The following is a 14,811-nucleotide window of genomic DNA, read 5'->3' as shown; positions in this document are numbered from 1 at the left end:
TTGCTGAAGTGTGGTTGAGTTTTTTATTGGTTTTGTCTCTGTTCTCTCCTGCCTTTGCTCCCCACCCAGTTTAGACAAGCAGAGCCTTGTGTTACATCTGTGGCCAGTATTGACTGCAGATACAGTGTGGAAAATAATATATAAATGGATATAAGCCAGGAACAGACAATCTGGAAGGCACAACAAGGGATAAAAACACACAGGGTAATGCTCATCTCTCTTTCCTGTCTCAGTATAACCTTGTTCTATCCAGAGGAGCGAAGGCCAAGCTTTACTTTGAAGAACACAGAAACAGTCCCAGGGAACCATCAAGCAGCAGATTTAACAGCCATCCAGCAAGTAATGAATTTTCCTTGGTGGTCCCAAGGAAAAACTGGGTCAGGATTTAACTTCAGATTTTCAGAGGGGTTACTATCTGGTTTCAGATGAAAAACATCCATCAGAAAAGCAGATTTCAGTGTCTGTAACTTTTCTGCAGACAATTCCATTTACTAGTTGGTGTAGCAGAGTTACTGCCCTTCAGGGGAATAAAGACAGGGAAACAACAGAGTCCATTATAAATTGTACACAGGTACACTGTGTATTTAAGGAGATATTTGCTATTCTGCTTTAACAGAACATACCAGAAGCTCCTTCTCTTTCTCACTGAAGTTCCATGAGCTGCTTAGTTTCTGTGAAACATCTGACATGAAGATGATAAGAGCTTCCAGGGGGCTATTTCCAAGCCACCATGGTATCAGCTGGAGGCTGAGCCATTTGATGTTCCCTGGCACAATTGCCAGCAGCATGACTCCCACGGAGTCCAAGGAAGACTGTTTAGGCCTGGAAAAGATGGATAAGCTATCATCACATAAAGCATGAATAGAACAAAAAACAAAACAGCTTTGAGAGGGTTTTACATTTGTAGTGGTTTGGTTCAAAATATCCATTACTTACTTATTTTCCTTCTGTGAGATAAGAATTAGGAGAAAGCAAAGCAGGCACAAAACTTAAAAGAATATAAAGAAGTTTATTAACAGACCTAAAAGAAAGAAAAAAAAAGTCAGACTAAACCATCAGAACACTTCTCTTTCCCCCACCTTTCTCCCGTCTCCCACTGACAATGTAAAAAGACAACCCCTGAGATTTTTTTTCAGTCAGTTTACCACTTCTATAATAATCTCTTCAGTTCACTTAGGGAGAGGAGTCTCTCTTGCTCATACTATGGAGACATCTCCACAAGAAACAGTTCTCTCATGGCTTCAATGTCACAGCAAGACAGCCACCCGGGTTGGTTCTCTGCTCACATGTGAAAGTCCCTTCCCTCAACTTACAGCTTTCCCCACAACTGTTTTCGAGGGTCCAATCTTGAGCTAATGAGGTACCATTTTAAGGTTGAGCTGTTCAGAAGCAAAGGTTCTCTTCACCCATCTCTGGGAGCATGTTCATCTCTAGGAACAGAGGTCTTCTTCTTTTTCCCTGAGAGGTAAGGGTCTTCATCACTTTCATCTCTCTCTCTGTTCAAGCTTCTCATCAAATCACATCTACTTCATTTGCTTATTTCAGCACAGGTGCTTTTGCTCACAATTGCAATTTGAACGCTCCACCCCCCATGCTTCATTAAATTACAACAGGTACTCTGATGTATCATAGTCCATCACCATAGCTTTACAACAGAATTTCAGCTTCTAGGTTTGAAGCATCTCCTCTTTCTCCTCTCTCAGGGTTTCAGCTCTTCCTTCTTCACTGACTCGGGTGTCTTTATGGTGTTTGCTTCGCGTGCCTTCACCCTTCCTCTGACTCGGGAGAGGATTGATGTCTGCAGGCTTCATCTGTTCTGGAGAATCTTACAGCACTAAGAGAGTTCACCTCACCCGGGCCTTGCAGCTGGAATTCGCCTCTCGCTGGTGGTCACAGGATCTTTGCCGGGCCGCACTGGCGAGGGCCGGCCTGGTCGAGCCGCGCTGCCGGGCCGCCTGCACGGAGCAGGGCCGCAGATGGAACAAGGCCACTCGGCTCCAGGGCGGCTGTCTTCTGGCCGGCCCGGCCCGTACTGAGGGGCTGTGCCGCGTGTCCAGCGAGCAGAAGCGGCTAAGATCTTCAGCCAAGCCGCGCTGCGGTCGACCTGGCCTGGCCGCGCCGAGCAGGGCTGGCCCGGCCCCGCTGGGCCGCACCCCGGGCCCCCCTGCCCAGTTACCTGTCCGAAAGCCAGAAGCAAGAGAGCTTTCCCGGGATTTGTTCGTTCTTACATGTGGATCACAGAGGCGTGTCAAGCTTCTTAAGTGGCTTAAAAAAGTTGCCAATATTCAAACTAGCCAGTTGATTGCTTCTATTGCGTCTAGAGGAAGCTGTAAGCACCTCTTTGCAAAGAATCACTTCTGTGGCTGATGGAGCCCTCTTTAACTAAAAACCCAAACTATGCTAAACCATGACAACATTAAATATATTATGATTGCTAGGAGCATTTCCTCCATAACAAAAGAAGTGTCCCAGAATTCCTCCATGAGGAAGGGGAAAAAGAAACAGGGTTTCTCTATTTACAGTATGCAAGAGAGAGCAGAAGGTTATATTTGTGAAATGCAGAAATGCTAAAAGAATTAAACAAAATTCCATGTTTACAAGCACACAACAAATGAGGAAAGTTAAAATAGTAACTAACCATCTGAAATTTATACTTTTAGTTGGAATTCAGTGAAAATGGTAGTGACATGGAAGTTAAACTGGGCACCATAACATGTTGTTTAGCTTGTAAATTCAGACACTAAGAAAAGAGCCAACAAATTAATGGGGAAAAAAAAGAGAATCTCAATTCTGCACTGTTAATCCTGGTTTCTGCCTTTGTCAGATAATAAGTACAAGATGTCAGAACAGGGCCTGGTTGATCTAATTTGCAATTCAAAATGCAGCTTTCTCAAGTGGTATTGTCTGGGTAGGAAAATATGTTCTTGAGAGGCAGACAAAAGAGCAAAGCATTCTGTATTTCTGCCTTCCACATATGTGCTCCAGGCATCTTTCATCCAAAACAGTACCTACTGCTGAATGGAAGCTCTGGAAATCAGGGATTTTGCTGCTTTTTAATCCTGACATTAAAACATTAGATTTATTTCAGCATTTTTGAACCCCTAGTTTGGTCTGTGTGTACAACACAGCTCTAGTTACAAAACTGGCATTATGATATTCGTTTTCATTCTAGTAAGTTTGTTCACTATGTGCGTCCTGACTTAGGGAATAGAGATGTTTGTTTTTCAAATAACCAGCAACAGTTTTTCAGTGGTTGGTGGATGGAAAGGTGACAGAGGATAGCAAGTTTCTGTAGTAGAAGATAAAAAGGAAAAAAGAGACAGGGGTAAGTGTTGATATCTAGTCACTGATCTCAAATGTCACTAATTAATTAAGACACTTCCTTTTTGTGGCAACAGCTCTGGAGGGGTGTAAATGCCTGCTCTTGCCTCCTTTGTCCTGTGAATGAAAGTGCTTTGCTCTTTTTCATTAACAAGCTCACAGTGTGTTATAGCACAGGTCAGCACTGCTCTGGGGTGTACACAGGCTCATTTGCAATGCTGCAGGAACCCTGTTCTCTTCCAGGGCTGTGCTGCTGATCTAACAAAGGGAAATAGGAAAGGAATGGAGTCTGATTCACCACACCATACCAGGATTTCTGCTTCATCATGGACAGCTGGTTCTTTGTATGGCTGAAGTATGTTCCCCTTCAAAGTGATTACAGTCTGGTTTATTGAAGAAGGCTGGCATGCTAAAACACATGCAGCTTGATCTGGGAAAGAAGATACAGGTTTTCAGTCAGTACAATGCAGTAGATGCCATTCAGTTACACACAAAACAAAACAAAACAAAAGCAGACCCCAGACCAAAATAAAATTCCAAGCAGTCATAGAATTGTACACTAACTAAGGTGGGAAGGGAGCCTCTAGAAATCAACTAATCCAACCCCACAAGCACATCTGAATCTATCACTGTTTGAATATATCAGACACTTACTGCTGACATACCACCAAATGTTAGAATAATTCATTTAACATTTTCCTTCTGTGAACACCTTTGTGATGAACTTTTCAAGGCAATGGAAATGCAAAATACAGATAATAAGCAACTAATTTGGAATTCTTTTTACCCAAGTTGTTTATATAGCCTGGATCCAAGGTCCACCTAAATGGGGATTTTTAGCAACTTGTGTATACAAAAAATTATCCCACAATGACACAAGTTTTCCATTGGTATTGGAATAGCTCTGCATTTTAAGTCATGTGTCCCAGAGATAAAGGACACCATATAAAATGGCTTGTGGAGTTGAGCCTGTAGCACCCAGGAACCGGCAGCATGCTTGGAGTCCTCTTCACTGTGTTGACTCTGGCACCTGCAGGTACGTGTCCAATTTCTGCTTTAGTCTTAAAATAAAAAGTTCATTAAAATCTAAAAACAACTTTTATTTTTCAGACAAACTGAACATTCTGCATCAAAGCAGAAAAAAATACAGCATAGGAAGTTCATTACATAGGTCTCTTGAAAGAGTAACTGGGTGCTGTGCTATTCTATATCTTACGGATATTTTTTTAAACCTACTTTCAAAACACACATCCTATTTGTATGTCTTCTAGCCTTTGGCTGCGGGGTTCCCGCCTACCCACCTCTTGTATCCAGAGTTGTTGGAGGGGAAAATGCAAGACCATACAGCTGGCCCTGGCAGGTTGGTCATTCTGTGCTTCCTCTGGAATAACTGGGGCTGTGCTATCTCTGCACAGCACAACTGAACAAAACCACCTCTTACATTCCATTTGATGCATCTTGCCTGACCTGTCATAGGTTTTAACTCTACTGATCTGATCTATCCTAAAGTTTCCAGTCTTTTTAAGAAAGCTCTGAATGTGCTGCATTTTTCTGGTAATGCAGGCTCTCTTTTTAAGTCAAGTAGACTTGGGCTATTTAAGCAAGATATATTTTAAAAATCAAGCTTTGGATGATAGGGAAGGAGGGAAAGCTTTTCTGTGCCAAGGAGTTGGAAACTTGTCACTTCAAAGTCTTCCACCATCAGCAAGTTGTGTTCTGGGTGAAGGAACAAAGCACAACAATGAAAAATGAGTAAGCAAAAGCCTGAGCCTTACTTGCTTCCTTGATCCCAGGCCTCCCTTCAATACAATTCCAACGGCAACTGGCGTCACACCTGTGGAGGAACCCTCATTGCCACCAACTGGGTACTGACAGCTGCCCACTGCATCAGGTAAGTAATGAAGCTAAATCTGACCCAGGAAGTAGCACGAGAGATGAATGAAAACCAGTATCAATGCAGTTCTCCCTTTCCCGGTTGAAAGCTCTGAGTTTCACATCATATCTTTTGATTATAAGTCAGGAGAATGACTGATATAATCTCTATTTTCTTAATGTAAAAGGGGGAAAACCCCCCAGTTACCTGAATTATGTACTCTTCATTTTCCATAAACAAACTATGAACATCCTTATGTTTTCAAGTTGCTATTAAAATTCAGCTGTGTTGCCTGTTTCTGTAATACATGTCAGTGAGATCCACAAATTAACTAATCAATCCACTCCCTGAGGAAATAATCACAAATATTTTGAATATACCAATCATTTTCAGTAAACTCTTCATATTATGTGGCAGTGTAACAAAGAAATGATCAGGTACAGCTATGATGTTTCATCATCAAAACTGTTTCCACAAATATGACCCCATTTTGCACTGGTAGCATATGGTTATTTTAACACTAAGTTGTAGCAAATATCATAATATGAAACATGAAAGATTGGTTGCATGTTATTATTAAAAATCCCATGTATTATACTATCACACAGTTGTTTATTAGTGAAGCTGTTTATGGCTGTCAAAAAAAGTCCGAATTGTTACCGCATTGAAGAATACGAGCTGAATCCTGCAAAGATTGGAGGCACCTTGAGTTTGTTAATGAAACCTTGAGCAGGAGTTGAGAGGATGGCTCAGAGATTAAATGATTATGAAGCCTAGAACACAATCTTTGCCCTTATCAAATCACTGGCTCAGCTCCAGACACACCATGCCTATGATGAGATATTACAGTCAAGGATATTCTTACTGAATCTCTCAGAAGCCAAAGATGCAGATGCCTGAGCAGCAGCTGCATAACTGAGTGTTCATCCTTTTCTTGCCCAGTTCTTCTCAGACATATCGAGTGTTTCTTGGAAAATACAACCTAGCAGCTGAGGAAGAAGGATCAATTGCACTTTCTCCAGAAAAGATAATTGTTAATGAGAACTGGAATCCACAGGATGTTGCAAATGGGTAAGCTGGTGGCAGGTATTTTTTCAGTTTTTAGATGGAGGGTAAAAATCAAACTGCCTGAATCCCTCACACCTGGAGTTATGGCAATTAAATTCATGTTTAGAGCCTCCTGTTACAGTGTCCAGTTTGTACCTTCCTCCTCAAGAGAATACAAATGAATTACAATATTAATTTCTTATTGATTAATAATGTTTCCAGAAGCCATTTTGCATGTTCATGCTTGGGTCGGAAGCTGTTCCGTGCAATATCTTTTGTACAATGAAAGGGAATTAAACCTTTTATACAACACTCTTGGAAGCCCTCCTACCAGCAGCACAGACACAGAATTATTGATCATTAATATCAGTGTGGCTGAAGGACCCCTATGTCCTGCTGCTGGCTAAGGGCAGTAACAAAGAAATCCCCTCAGTTCCAGGTCCTTGGAGTGAGTCCTAACATATGCTTGGTTTTGGTGAAAAAACCTATAAAAGAAAATTTTCTGCCAACAGGACAGCGGCCAGTTCTGCGGGGAATAGCCTTCCAGTCAGTGAATTTCCCCATTGCTTTGGGGTGCAGGAATCTTTACTGCTTATGCACTGGCCTTTGCTCCCTTGCTTCTCTTTTGAATAGGCCAAGTGCTGTGTAACTGCTGAGTACTCAGGCTACTGTGTCTTAATCCATTTTGCAAACCTTTTTACCTTTCCTTTCTCTCCCCCACTCTCCAACATGTGCATGTTACCACAGGTACGACATTGCTTTGATCAAACTCTCTGAGCATGTCACCTTAAGTGACCAGATTCAGCTGGCCTGCCTGCCCCCTGCCCAAAGCATCCTGTCCTCCAACACTGCCTGCTATGTGACTGGCTGGGGGAGACTGCAGAGTGAGTACTTGGGCATTTGCAAAGCCATGGACCAAAAAGAAAACTTTCAGAAGTGCCTTCTCCTCTGAGATTGACAGCAAAGACTATGATGCTCAAGATCCCCTCAAAACTCAGTGTAGTGAGGTAGTTTATTATATTAGTCCCCACTTCATTCACACATTATGATTTTTTCCTTTCAAGTTTATTTTCCTTGTAACAGAGCTGGTAATGCACCTGAGGGGCCTTTACTGAGCTTTTAGGAGCTACTGTAATGCAAATGTTAATAGTATGCAGACAGGTGCATGTGTTAATCCCAACACACCTGCTGAATATCTGAAGACACATAAGGGAATAGATGTGAAGTTAAGAAAATCTCAGTTCATCAGAGGTGTCAGCTTGGCTCAGGAGGCAATTCCTCAAGGGATAAGTAAACTGCAAACTCCTGAAAAAAGAGTAGCCGTTTATCTCTCTAACAACAAAACATTTTTTAATGGAATGCAAATTTTTAGTAAATTAAGGTGTATATAAAAGAATGGAACTAAGGGACATTCATACATATAATATATATACAGCTTGTCCTTTAATATAGCTCCTATGGAGTGTTTTACCTGGAGTGATGGTACTCAGATCCCAGGAGAAATTTAGCAGAGCAGTTTTATTCTTCCTTCAGTGCCAGCTGGTACCATGACTCTGTGTTTCTGTTCTCTCTCAGCAAATGGACCCCTTCCCGATGACCTGCAGCAAGGCCTTCTGCTGGTGGTGGATTATGCAACCTGCTCCAACCCTTCCTGGTGGGGACAGACAGTGAAACCCACCATGGTTTGCGCTGGTGGGGATGGAATCATCTCCAGTTGTAACGTGAGTCCACTCTCAGGGCTTGGGTTTAAACAAACAGGCCTGATGGGAAGGAGAGGTTAAAAACCCCACAGAGGATCTGCTCATGCTATGGCTGCCATTAACTGTGTTCCTCTTCCTTCCAGGGGGACTCTGGGGGCCCACTGAACTGCCAAGGGGCTGATGGCAGGTGGGAAGTGCACGGCATTGTCAGCTTCGGCTCTTCTCTTGGCTGCAACTACTATCGGAAACCCTCTGTCTTCACTCGGGTCTCTGCCTACAACAGCTGGATCGAGCAGGTGAGGCACTGGGAGGTGCTGCTGCAGAACACAGACACTTGGCTGTGCTGGGGTTCTCTCACTGGGATTTCTGCCACCTGCTAAGGGAGCTGTATCACTCTTGATTCAGCCCTTACCAACTGAAAGTATCCTCCTCTGAAATAGATACCCAATTTTTTTTTTCACTTTTATTTAAATAAGATTTGATAATAGGAAAGCATTCTCCCTTTATCTTAGAGCTTTAGTTGTAGTCATAAAGATTTACTGTATATTTCAGAAGTGATTACTCAAATTCGCATTCATCAATACACCGATTGTTGCGATTGTATCCTAAAAGGCAGCACATGCAGCTCAAGTCTGGAATGTCAAATATATTTTAATTTAATATAAACTTTGACTGAGAAGCAAAAATCTTATTTCAATTATTTAAATCCTGTGACTTGGACGCAACACATACTGTTCACAAATTCCTGCATCTCATGATCTGATTTTTCATTTGTTTTACATTTTTGTAGGTTATGGCAACCAACTAATCCAATGAGAACTGGATGAGAGATGCCAAGAAGGAAAGTAGTTTGAATAAAGTCATAATCATGGCACCTTTGATCACAAAGAAGTGGAAAATTATGCTTCTAACAACACAAGTATTAATCCAAACACTAGTGAAATAAACAGCAATTTTTTTAACATGAAAACAAAACATGTGTCTCTGTCACTCCTTCCTGGCTGTTGGCAAGCCCAGAGCCTGTATTTGGGGATAACACTGGATGTTTTTCCCTGTCCCCTGCCTTGGGCTGGAGCGTGCCAGCCTCGCCTGGGGGAAGGTGTGAGCCCGCTGTGCAGAGGGTGGGCAGTGGGAAGAGTCAGAGCATCACAAAACACCCCCGGGGGGCTCGGGGAGGAGGGTACAGGGAGGCACTGCAGGGCTGGAGGCAGGTGGCAGGACCCTGAAGCTGCGAGTGGGACTCCTCAGAGCCAGCGATGCCCAGAGGAAAGGCAACACAGGAGCCAGCAGGTCCCTGCAGGTGAGTGCAGAAGCACTGCAAAATGCTTTTACAGGGAGGTTTTACCACCTGTGATCTCGGAGCCAGCAAGGGGAAGGGCAAGATCCAGCTCTGAGGGCAGACCTGTCTCCTCCATGGCCCCACTGCTCATTTTTAAGTCGTTCAGTTGAAGAGCTTGGAGCGGTCACTGTCAGCTGCCACACTGGCACAAACAGGGATTTTTGGCAAAGCAAAGCAGAATCACCACTTTAAGCTCGGTACTCAATTAAAGTCCCTCTTTATAATTCTTTCATTTTAATAGAAGATAGACAGTATAAAATCAAGGTGGATTTTTGTTGTGTTTTTCTTCTCCCCCCGGCACATATTAGGTGTTTGCAAGAGTAAAAGGAATGATTATAAATGGAGGGCAAGTGACCCAAAGGTAAGCAGTAGATAGAGTAAGGAAAAGGTTGGAAGTTTGTTGTGAGAACAGAAATGCTCAGAGATGCATTTTCTAGGCTTGCAGTTCCTTTTAGTTTGATATTTTTCAGATGTTAACCTTTGGACTGAAAGTAAATACATTATTAAACATAAATTGTATTAAAGTCATAAGAGAAAACATGGCTGTTTATTGTCTTCGGGGACTGTATTTTTATCACTTTCCTTCTACTTTACAACCATTGACCACCATTCTGCACAGCAAGAATTTATTTTGCTTAATATCAGCCTCTGCTGAGAAATAATAGGCTTTATTGGGTTTTATTTGCCTGACTAAAAGTGTGATTTCCTATATCCGAAAGAACAGGGGATCTGAGGAGGGCTTTTTTCAATCAGCTTCGCTATGCAGAACTTTGTTCTTTATCAGTGGAAATAAGGATTGCCCAGTTATTCAGGAGTCATCAGCTCCAGCACAACATCCTGAGTTTTTTTCATGAGTATCGTTAATGTAAGACTGTAAATGATCAAATAATAGTTTTGAAAATTAAAATCATTAGATGTCACTTTGCTGTATAGACCATAGATGTCCACTATGTGCAGCATGAAAGAGAGACAGAAAGGTAATCAGGTAATCATGAAGCTCAAACAGTAAAAATTGGATGCACAGATGCTTTGGTAAAAACTGAAGCAAAACAGAAATGTGATTCATTTTCCTTCTGAAATATTTAGGAAATACTGTAAAAAACATCTGAGCTCATTTGAACATATCAACAGAAATTATTAATCATCTGGAAATGCCTATTAAGAACAAATTCTGGAAGTTTGATTTTAAAAATTCAACAGTTTCGGTTTGTGATCACTGGAATCACTGGGGGAATAAGTAACCCATCTTTTCATGGCCTTCCTTAAGATTTGGAGAGAAGTATCACAGAGAATAAAACCTACAGCAAATGGTTTTATTAGCTTTTATTCTCACAGAGAAACTGTATCATTCATCTGTTTTTGCAGATCAGAGTGTGTCAAGGAAGCAGTCTCTTAAATATGGCTTTTCTTTTAAAATCATGTCAGGTGGAACAAAATATAATAAAATAAAATTTAAAAAAAAAGGCATCCAGATAATGCATGCTCCTTGTGCTTTGTTTCAGAATGCATGGGAATTGTTAAATATCACTGCTAGATCCAGCTGTGGTTTCAGGAGCTGGAAGAAACACTCCACTGTTGTTTTTTTAATTTTTTTTTAATTCTTTTTTTTTAGATGTTTTCCCTCCTCCAATGCTGGTGGTAGAAAAACAGTTCAAAGGATTTTGATGGCATGCATGGTCTCCCTCTGCAGCCTCCTCGGGGCCATTTCTTTTGATTTGAGCAACAGCCTGGAAATATGGAAAAACACAGGCAAAGCCCTTCAGGAACTTGCCTCCTGTGAAAACCTTTGGGCTGCTCACCTCATCTCTCTCCTTCAGGAAGAAAGGCACAGCTGGCTGTTCCCAGCAGCAGACACAAGGAATAGACCATTCCATTCTCAGCTCTTGGGGAATTTAAACTCCCTCTGTACAGCAAGTGAAGCAGAACTGTACTGTGAGAATTGCCAGTGCAAGGAGGAGAAAATCTCCATTTGCAGGTTTTACATAACTGACTTGAGACACAAATTTAATATCTCGGGGGTTACTGAAGCCAGGCAGGTGCTGTCCAGGGCAATCTCTGAACTGCTCAAGCGTTTCAGGAGTCCCCATGAGGACCTCGAAGTCATGAGACACAATCCTGACTGGGCAGACACAGTAGCGTTCAAACTCATCCTCCAAATCAGAGAAGCCATGCTCAAAGCTCAGTCAGTGCCAGCACTTATGAGCCTTCAAACCACACTGCATCAACATTTTGCCACTCTGAGCTGTGCTCTCTTCTCCTCAGAGACTGCACATAAGTGCTGGACAGATAATGTCAATCTGTCACTTCATTTCACCCTTTATGAAGGAATCGCTTTCTTTACCCCGTTCCTGGGCTCGGGTGACTTTGTGTCCCTGGAAGCCTTGGTAAGGGGACTGCACTATGCACAGAGCTGCCTGCTGCAGGAGGGACAGGAAAAGCTGCACAAGAAATCTAAGGAAATTGTGTCTGCAATAAGCCTTAAGATCACTCTGTCGGTGGTCGCCTGTCTCATTTACCCCATTGTACTGATGTCCTTCAAGCAAATGACAGATTGGATACACAATTATGCCAGGAACCTCAAGGAAAAGACAGAGGACTTGAAAAGGGAGAGGCGCCTAGCTGAGGACCTCTTACACCAGATGTTGCCAAAGTCTGTGGCCAAGCAGCTAAGGAAATGCCAAAAAGTTGAGGCAGAAAACTATGATCAGGTTAGCAAATGGAAAGGATGTTGCCACCAAGGGTAGAAAAGTATTCACCTAAAATAGCACCTACCTTGTCACAGTTTTGAGGATCCTGGGTTTGCACCCAGAGTTGAGTGTGGATAGAAATCCAAATATTCCCAATGGGTTTTGGAAAGAGCTGTGCAATGTGCTACGGAGCACTTAGGCTGATGGAGAAGGGAGAAGAGCTGAGATTTTCAGACACATAGCTTTAGATGTCAAACATCCTATACTGGTAAACTGTCTTTGTGCTTAAGAGCCTACCCACAACAGCCAGCCAGCACCATAGGATCATGAGTTCATTGGAGAAAGAAATTAGTCTCCTCCTTGTAAAATAGGAAGAAAAAAAAAAATTGCTGCTGTCAGTGTTGAATTTAGCACAGCCCTGAGCCCAAATCCTCACGCTACAGTAATTGCAATTCTAGTCTCTGTTTTTCCCTGGACACCCCCTTTCAGCTGTGAAACACAGTAAAAACTGTTTGCATTTAATCTGTAGGTGTCATTATCAAAACAACAACCTGTAATTCCACAATTAATTATAATCCACAATAGTCATGACATCAAAAGTGCTGAACCAAGGCAGAGAGTGAAAAGGTGGCTCTTCTAGATTAATTGGTATTAGCAAGGATGATTTGAGTTTAAACACTGACACAATTTAGACAGCACAGAGAAGAAACAATTCTTTGCCAACAGCTGTAACACACATTTCTCTTCCTCAATTCTATTCTTTCTTTTAAAAGTTTGATTTTTTTTAAGTGTATTTTTCTGTAAATTACTTGATCATAGCAAACATCACTTGAAGAGAAACAAAATCCAGTTAATATTTTCTAATTCAACAAGAGCAGAGACAGCATTTTAGATTTTATCTCACAGTTTTTTTGGGTACCTAGTTTTATCCCTATCACAGTTTAAATCACTTTTAAAGAAAACGAGACCCTACTTCTATAAGAAGTCTGTTGATCACTGCTCACAAGATTCAAAGCATTTGACCTTCAGTCTCCCATTAGCATGAGGTATTCACAGAAGTGCAGGTGATAAACTTTGGAGATAAGAATAATTTTATCTGTCAAAGTAGTAGAAAACAATTCAGAGCCAGAGCTTGTTAATTTAGAATTGTATATACTGAGCTGTGCAAGACTGGTTCTACGTGCAGCCTGTGCCTTAGGCTGTTGTGCTCAGAATTTCCCAAATCCCCAAACTCTCCAAAGGCTTCACCACTGTTGCCTGGAGACCTTGGCTTCATGCTCTCCTTCTCCCTGTAACAGGTCACTATCTTTTTCTCGGACATCGTGGGGTTCACAAGCATTGCTGCCTCCTGCACTCCCTTGCAAGTGGTTGAGATGCTCAACAATCTGTATGTCTGCTTTGACACCAGGATTGAGTCTTATGATGTGTACAAGGTGAGTACAAACCCACAGGAAAGGAATCTGGAAGCTGCTGAAATCTTTCTTACTCTGTTTTCTGGCGAATATCAAATATCCAGGGCCAGGAGGCCAAAATACATTAAATACAAGACCTGCCATTGTACAGGGACTACATCACAGTTTGGCAAGTGCTGGACAGCTAAAATAGATTTTATTCTGATTTTCTTTCCAAAGGAAAGCTCAGTGCCTGCCACTAACTGACACATACCCCTTCCTGTCAGGTGGAAACCATTGGGGATGCCTACATGGTAGTGAGTGGCCTGCCAGAGAGGAATGGCACCAAACACGCCGATGAGATTGCCAAAATGTCCCTGGATCTGGTGGCAGCAGTGCGGCAGGTTGTGATCCCTCACATGCCAATGGGCAGACTGGAGCTGCGGGCTGGGATACACACAGGTACATGGGCTGAGGTGAAGCCAGGAGAAAAACAGAATAGGACACAGTCCAGTTGTGTGAGGAGAAAGGAATTCTGCATTTCTGTATGAGTCGCTGCCTCTCCCCACACCTCAGGATAAGTATTTCTCCTGATTCCAGCAGGGGGGTGAAATGACTTTTGCCTGTATCAGTGTGGAAAGGCCTGCAAAGCAATTTAGTATTGGTGACATCAGCATCAATTAGGTACAGCTAATCAAATTGTGACTTCTCTCATTAAGTAAATACTGTGCAGCCAGGCCCCAGATGCACAGAGTACTTCCAGTTCCCAGGACTCTCTGAGGATACAGAGTGACTGGCAAAGGTGCTGGCATTTGACACTGCCCTGCACTTACTTCTTACTACTTCTTACCATTTGCTTCTTTTTGGGGTCTCTCTGCCTTGTGTTTTCTCAGGACCCTGTGTAGCTGGAGTTGTGGGGTACAAAATGCCTCGTTATTGCCTCTTTGGGGACACTGTAAACACAGCTTCCCGCATGGAATCCACCAGCCTGCGTAAGTGCCTCGGGCAGGATCCGGGCATCCAGCCAGACCCATAGCTGCACCCTGAACCTTTAAGGCACTGCAGTGCAAGGAAAACCCCAAACAATCCCTCACATCAGGCACAGCCAAGTGTCTAGAAGAGAAGGAGCATTCTCTGGGACCATCCCACATCAGAGAACTAATTACCATCTATCTAAGGAAGCAGCACATCCTGGACCTGCTATCCCCAGTATCTCTGCACATGCACCAAATAGGCAAGAGAAACTCTTGTGGATTGGCATGGGCATGTAGAGTCATATACCTTAATGCCAAAAGAGGAGGTGGAAACACTGGGCTGATAAATGCAGGAGGGCTGGTGTGTAGTCTCTGGGATTCAGGGAATCATTAATTCCTGCTCTGCTCTGAATCCTAGCGCAGAAGATCCACATCAGTTCTGCTACATATGAAGCCCTTCTCACAGATGATGCATATGA

The 14,811-nt window shown here is 42.6% G+C and overlaps 1 protein-coding gene across 1 annotated transcript; it reads left to right on the top strand.

Annotated features, from left to right (window-relative positions):
- The first annotated feature begins 1,794 nt into the window (after window positions 1-1,794).
- On the top strand, window positions 1,795-10,382 carry LOC138121573 (chymotrypsin-like elastase family member 2A). The gene is made up of 8 exons (XM_069035224.1): window positions 1,795-2,193; window positions 4,505-4,681; window positions 5,115-5,212; window positions 6,137-6,265; window positions 6,989-7,125; window positions 7,817-7,962; window positions 8,085-8,237; window positions 8,732-10,382. Exons 1-8 carry the CDS (start codon window positions 1,795-1,797, stop codon window positions 8,747-8,749), a joined length of 1,257 nt encoding a protein of 418 aa, XP_068891325.1. The 3' UTR covers window positions 8,750-10,382.
- The last annotated feature ends 4,429 nt before the right edge of the window (window positions 10,383-14,811 follow it).

Source organism: Aphelocoma coerulescens, chromosome 21 (assembly GCF_041296385.1).
Source record: "Aphelocoma coerulescens isolate FSJ_1873_10779 chromosome 21, UR_Acoe_1.0, whole genome shotgun sequence".
Taxonomy (NCBI): Eukaryota; Metazoa; Chordata; class Aves; order Passeriformes; family Corvidae; genus Aphelocoma; species Aphelocoma coerulescens.
This window is presented reverse-complemented; position numbering and strand designations above follow the sequence as displayed.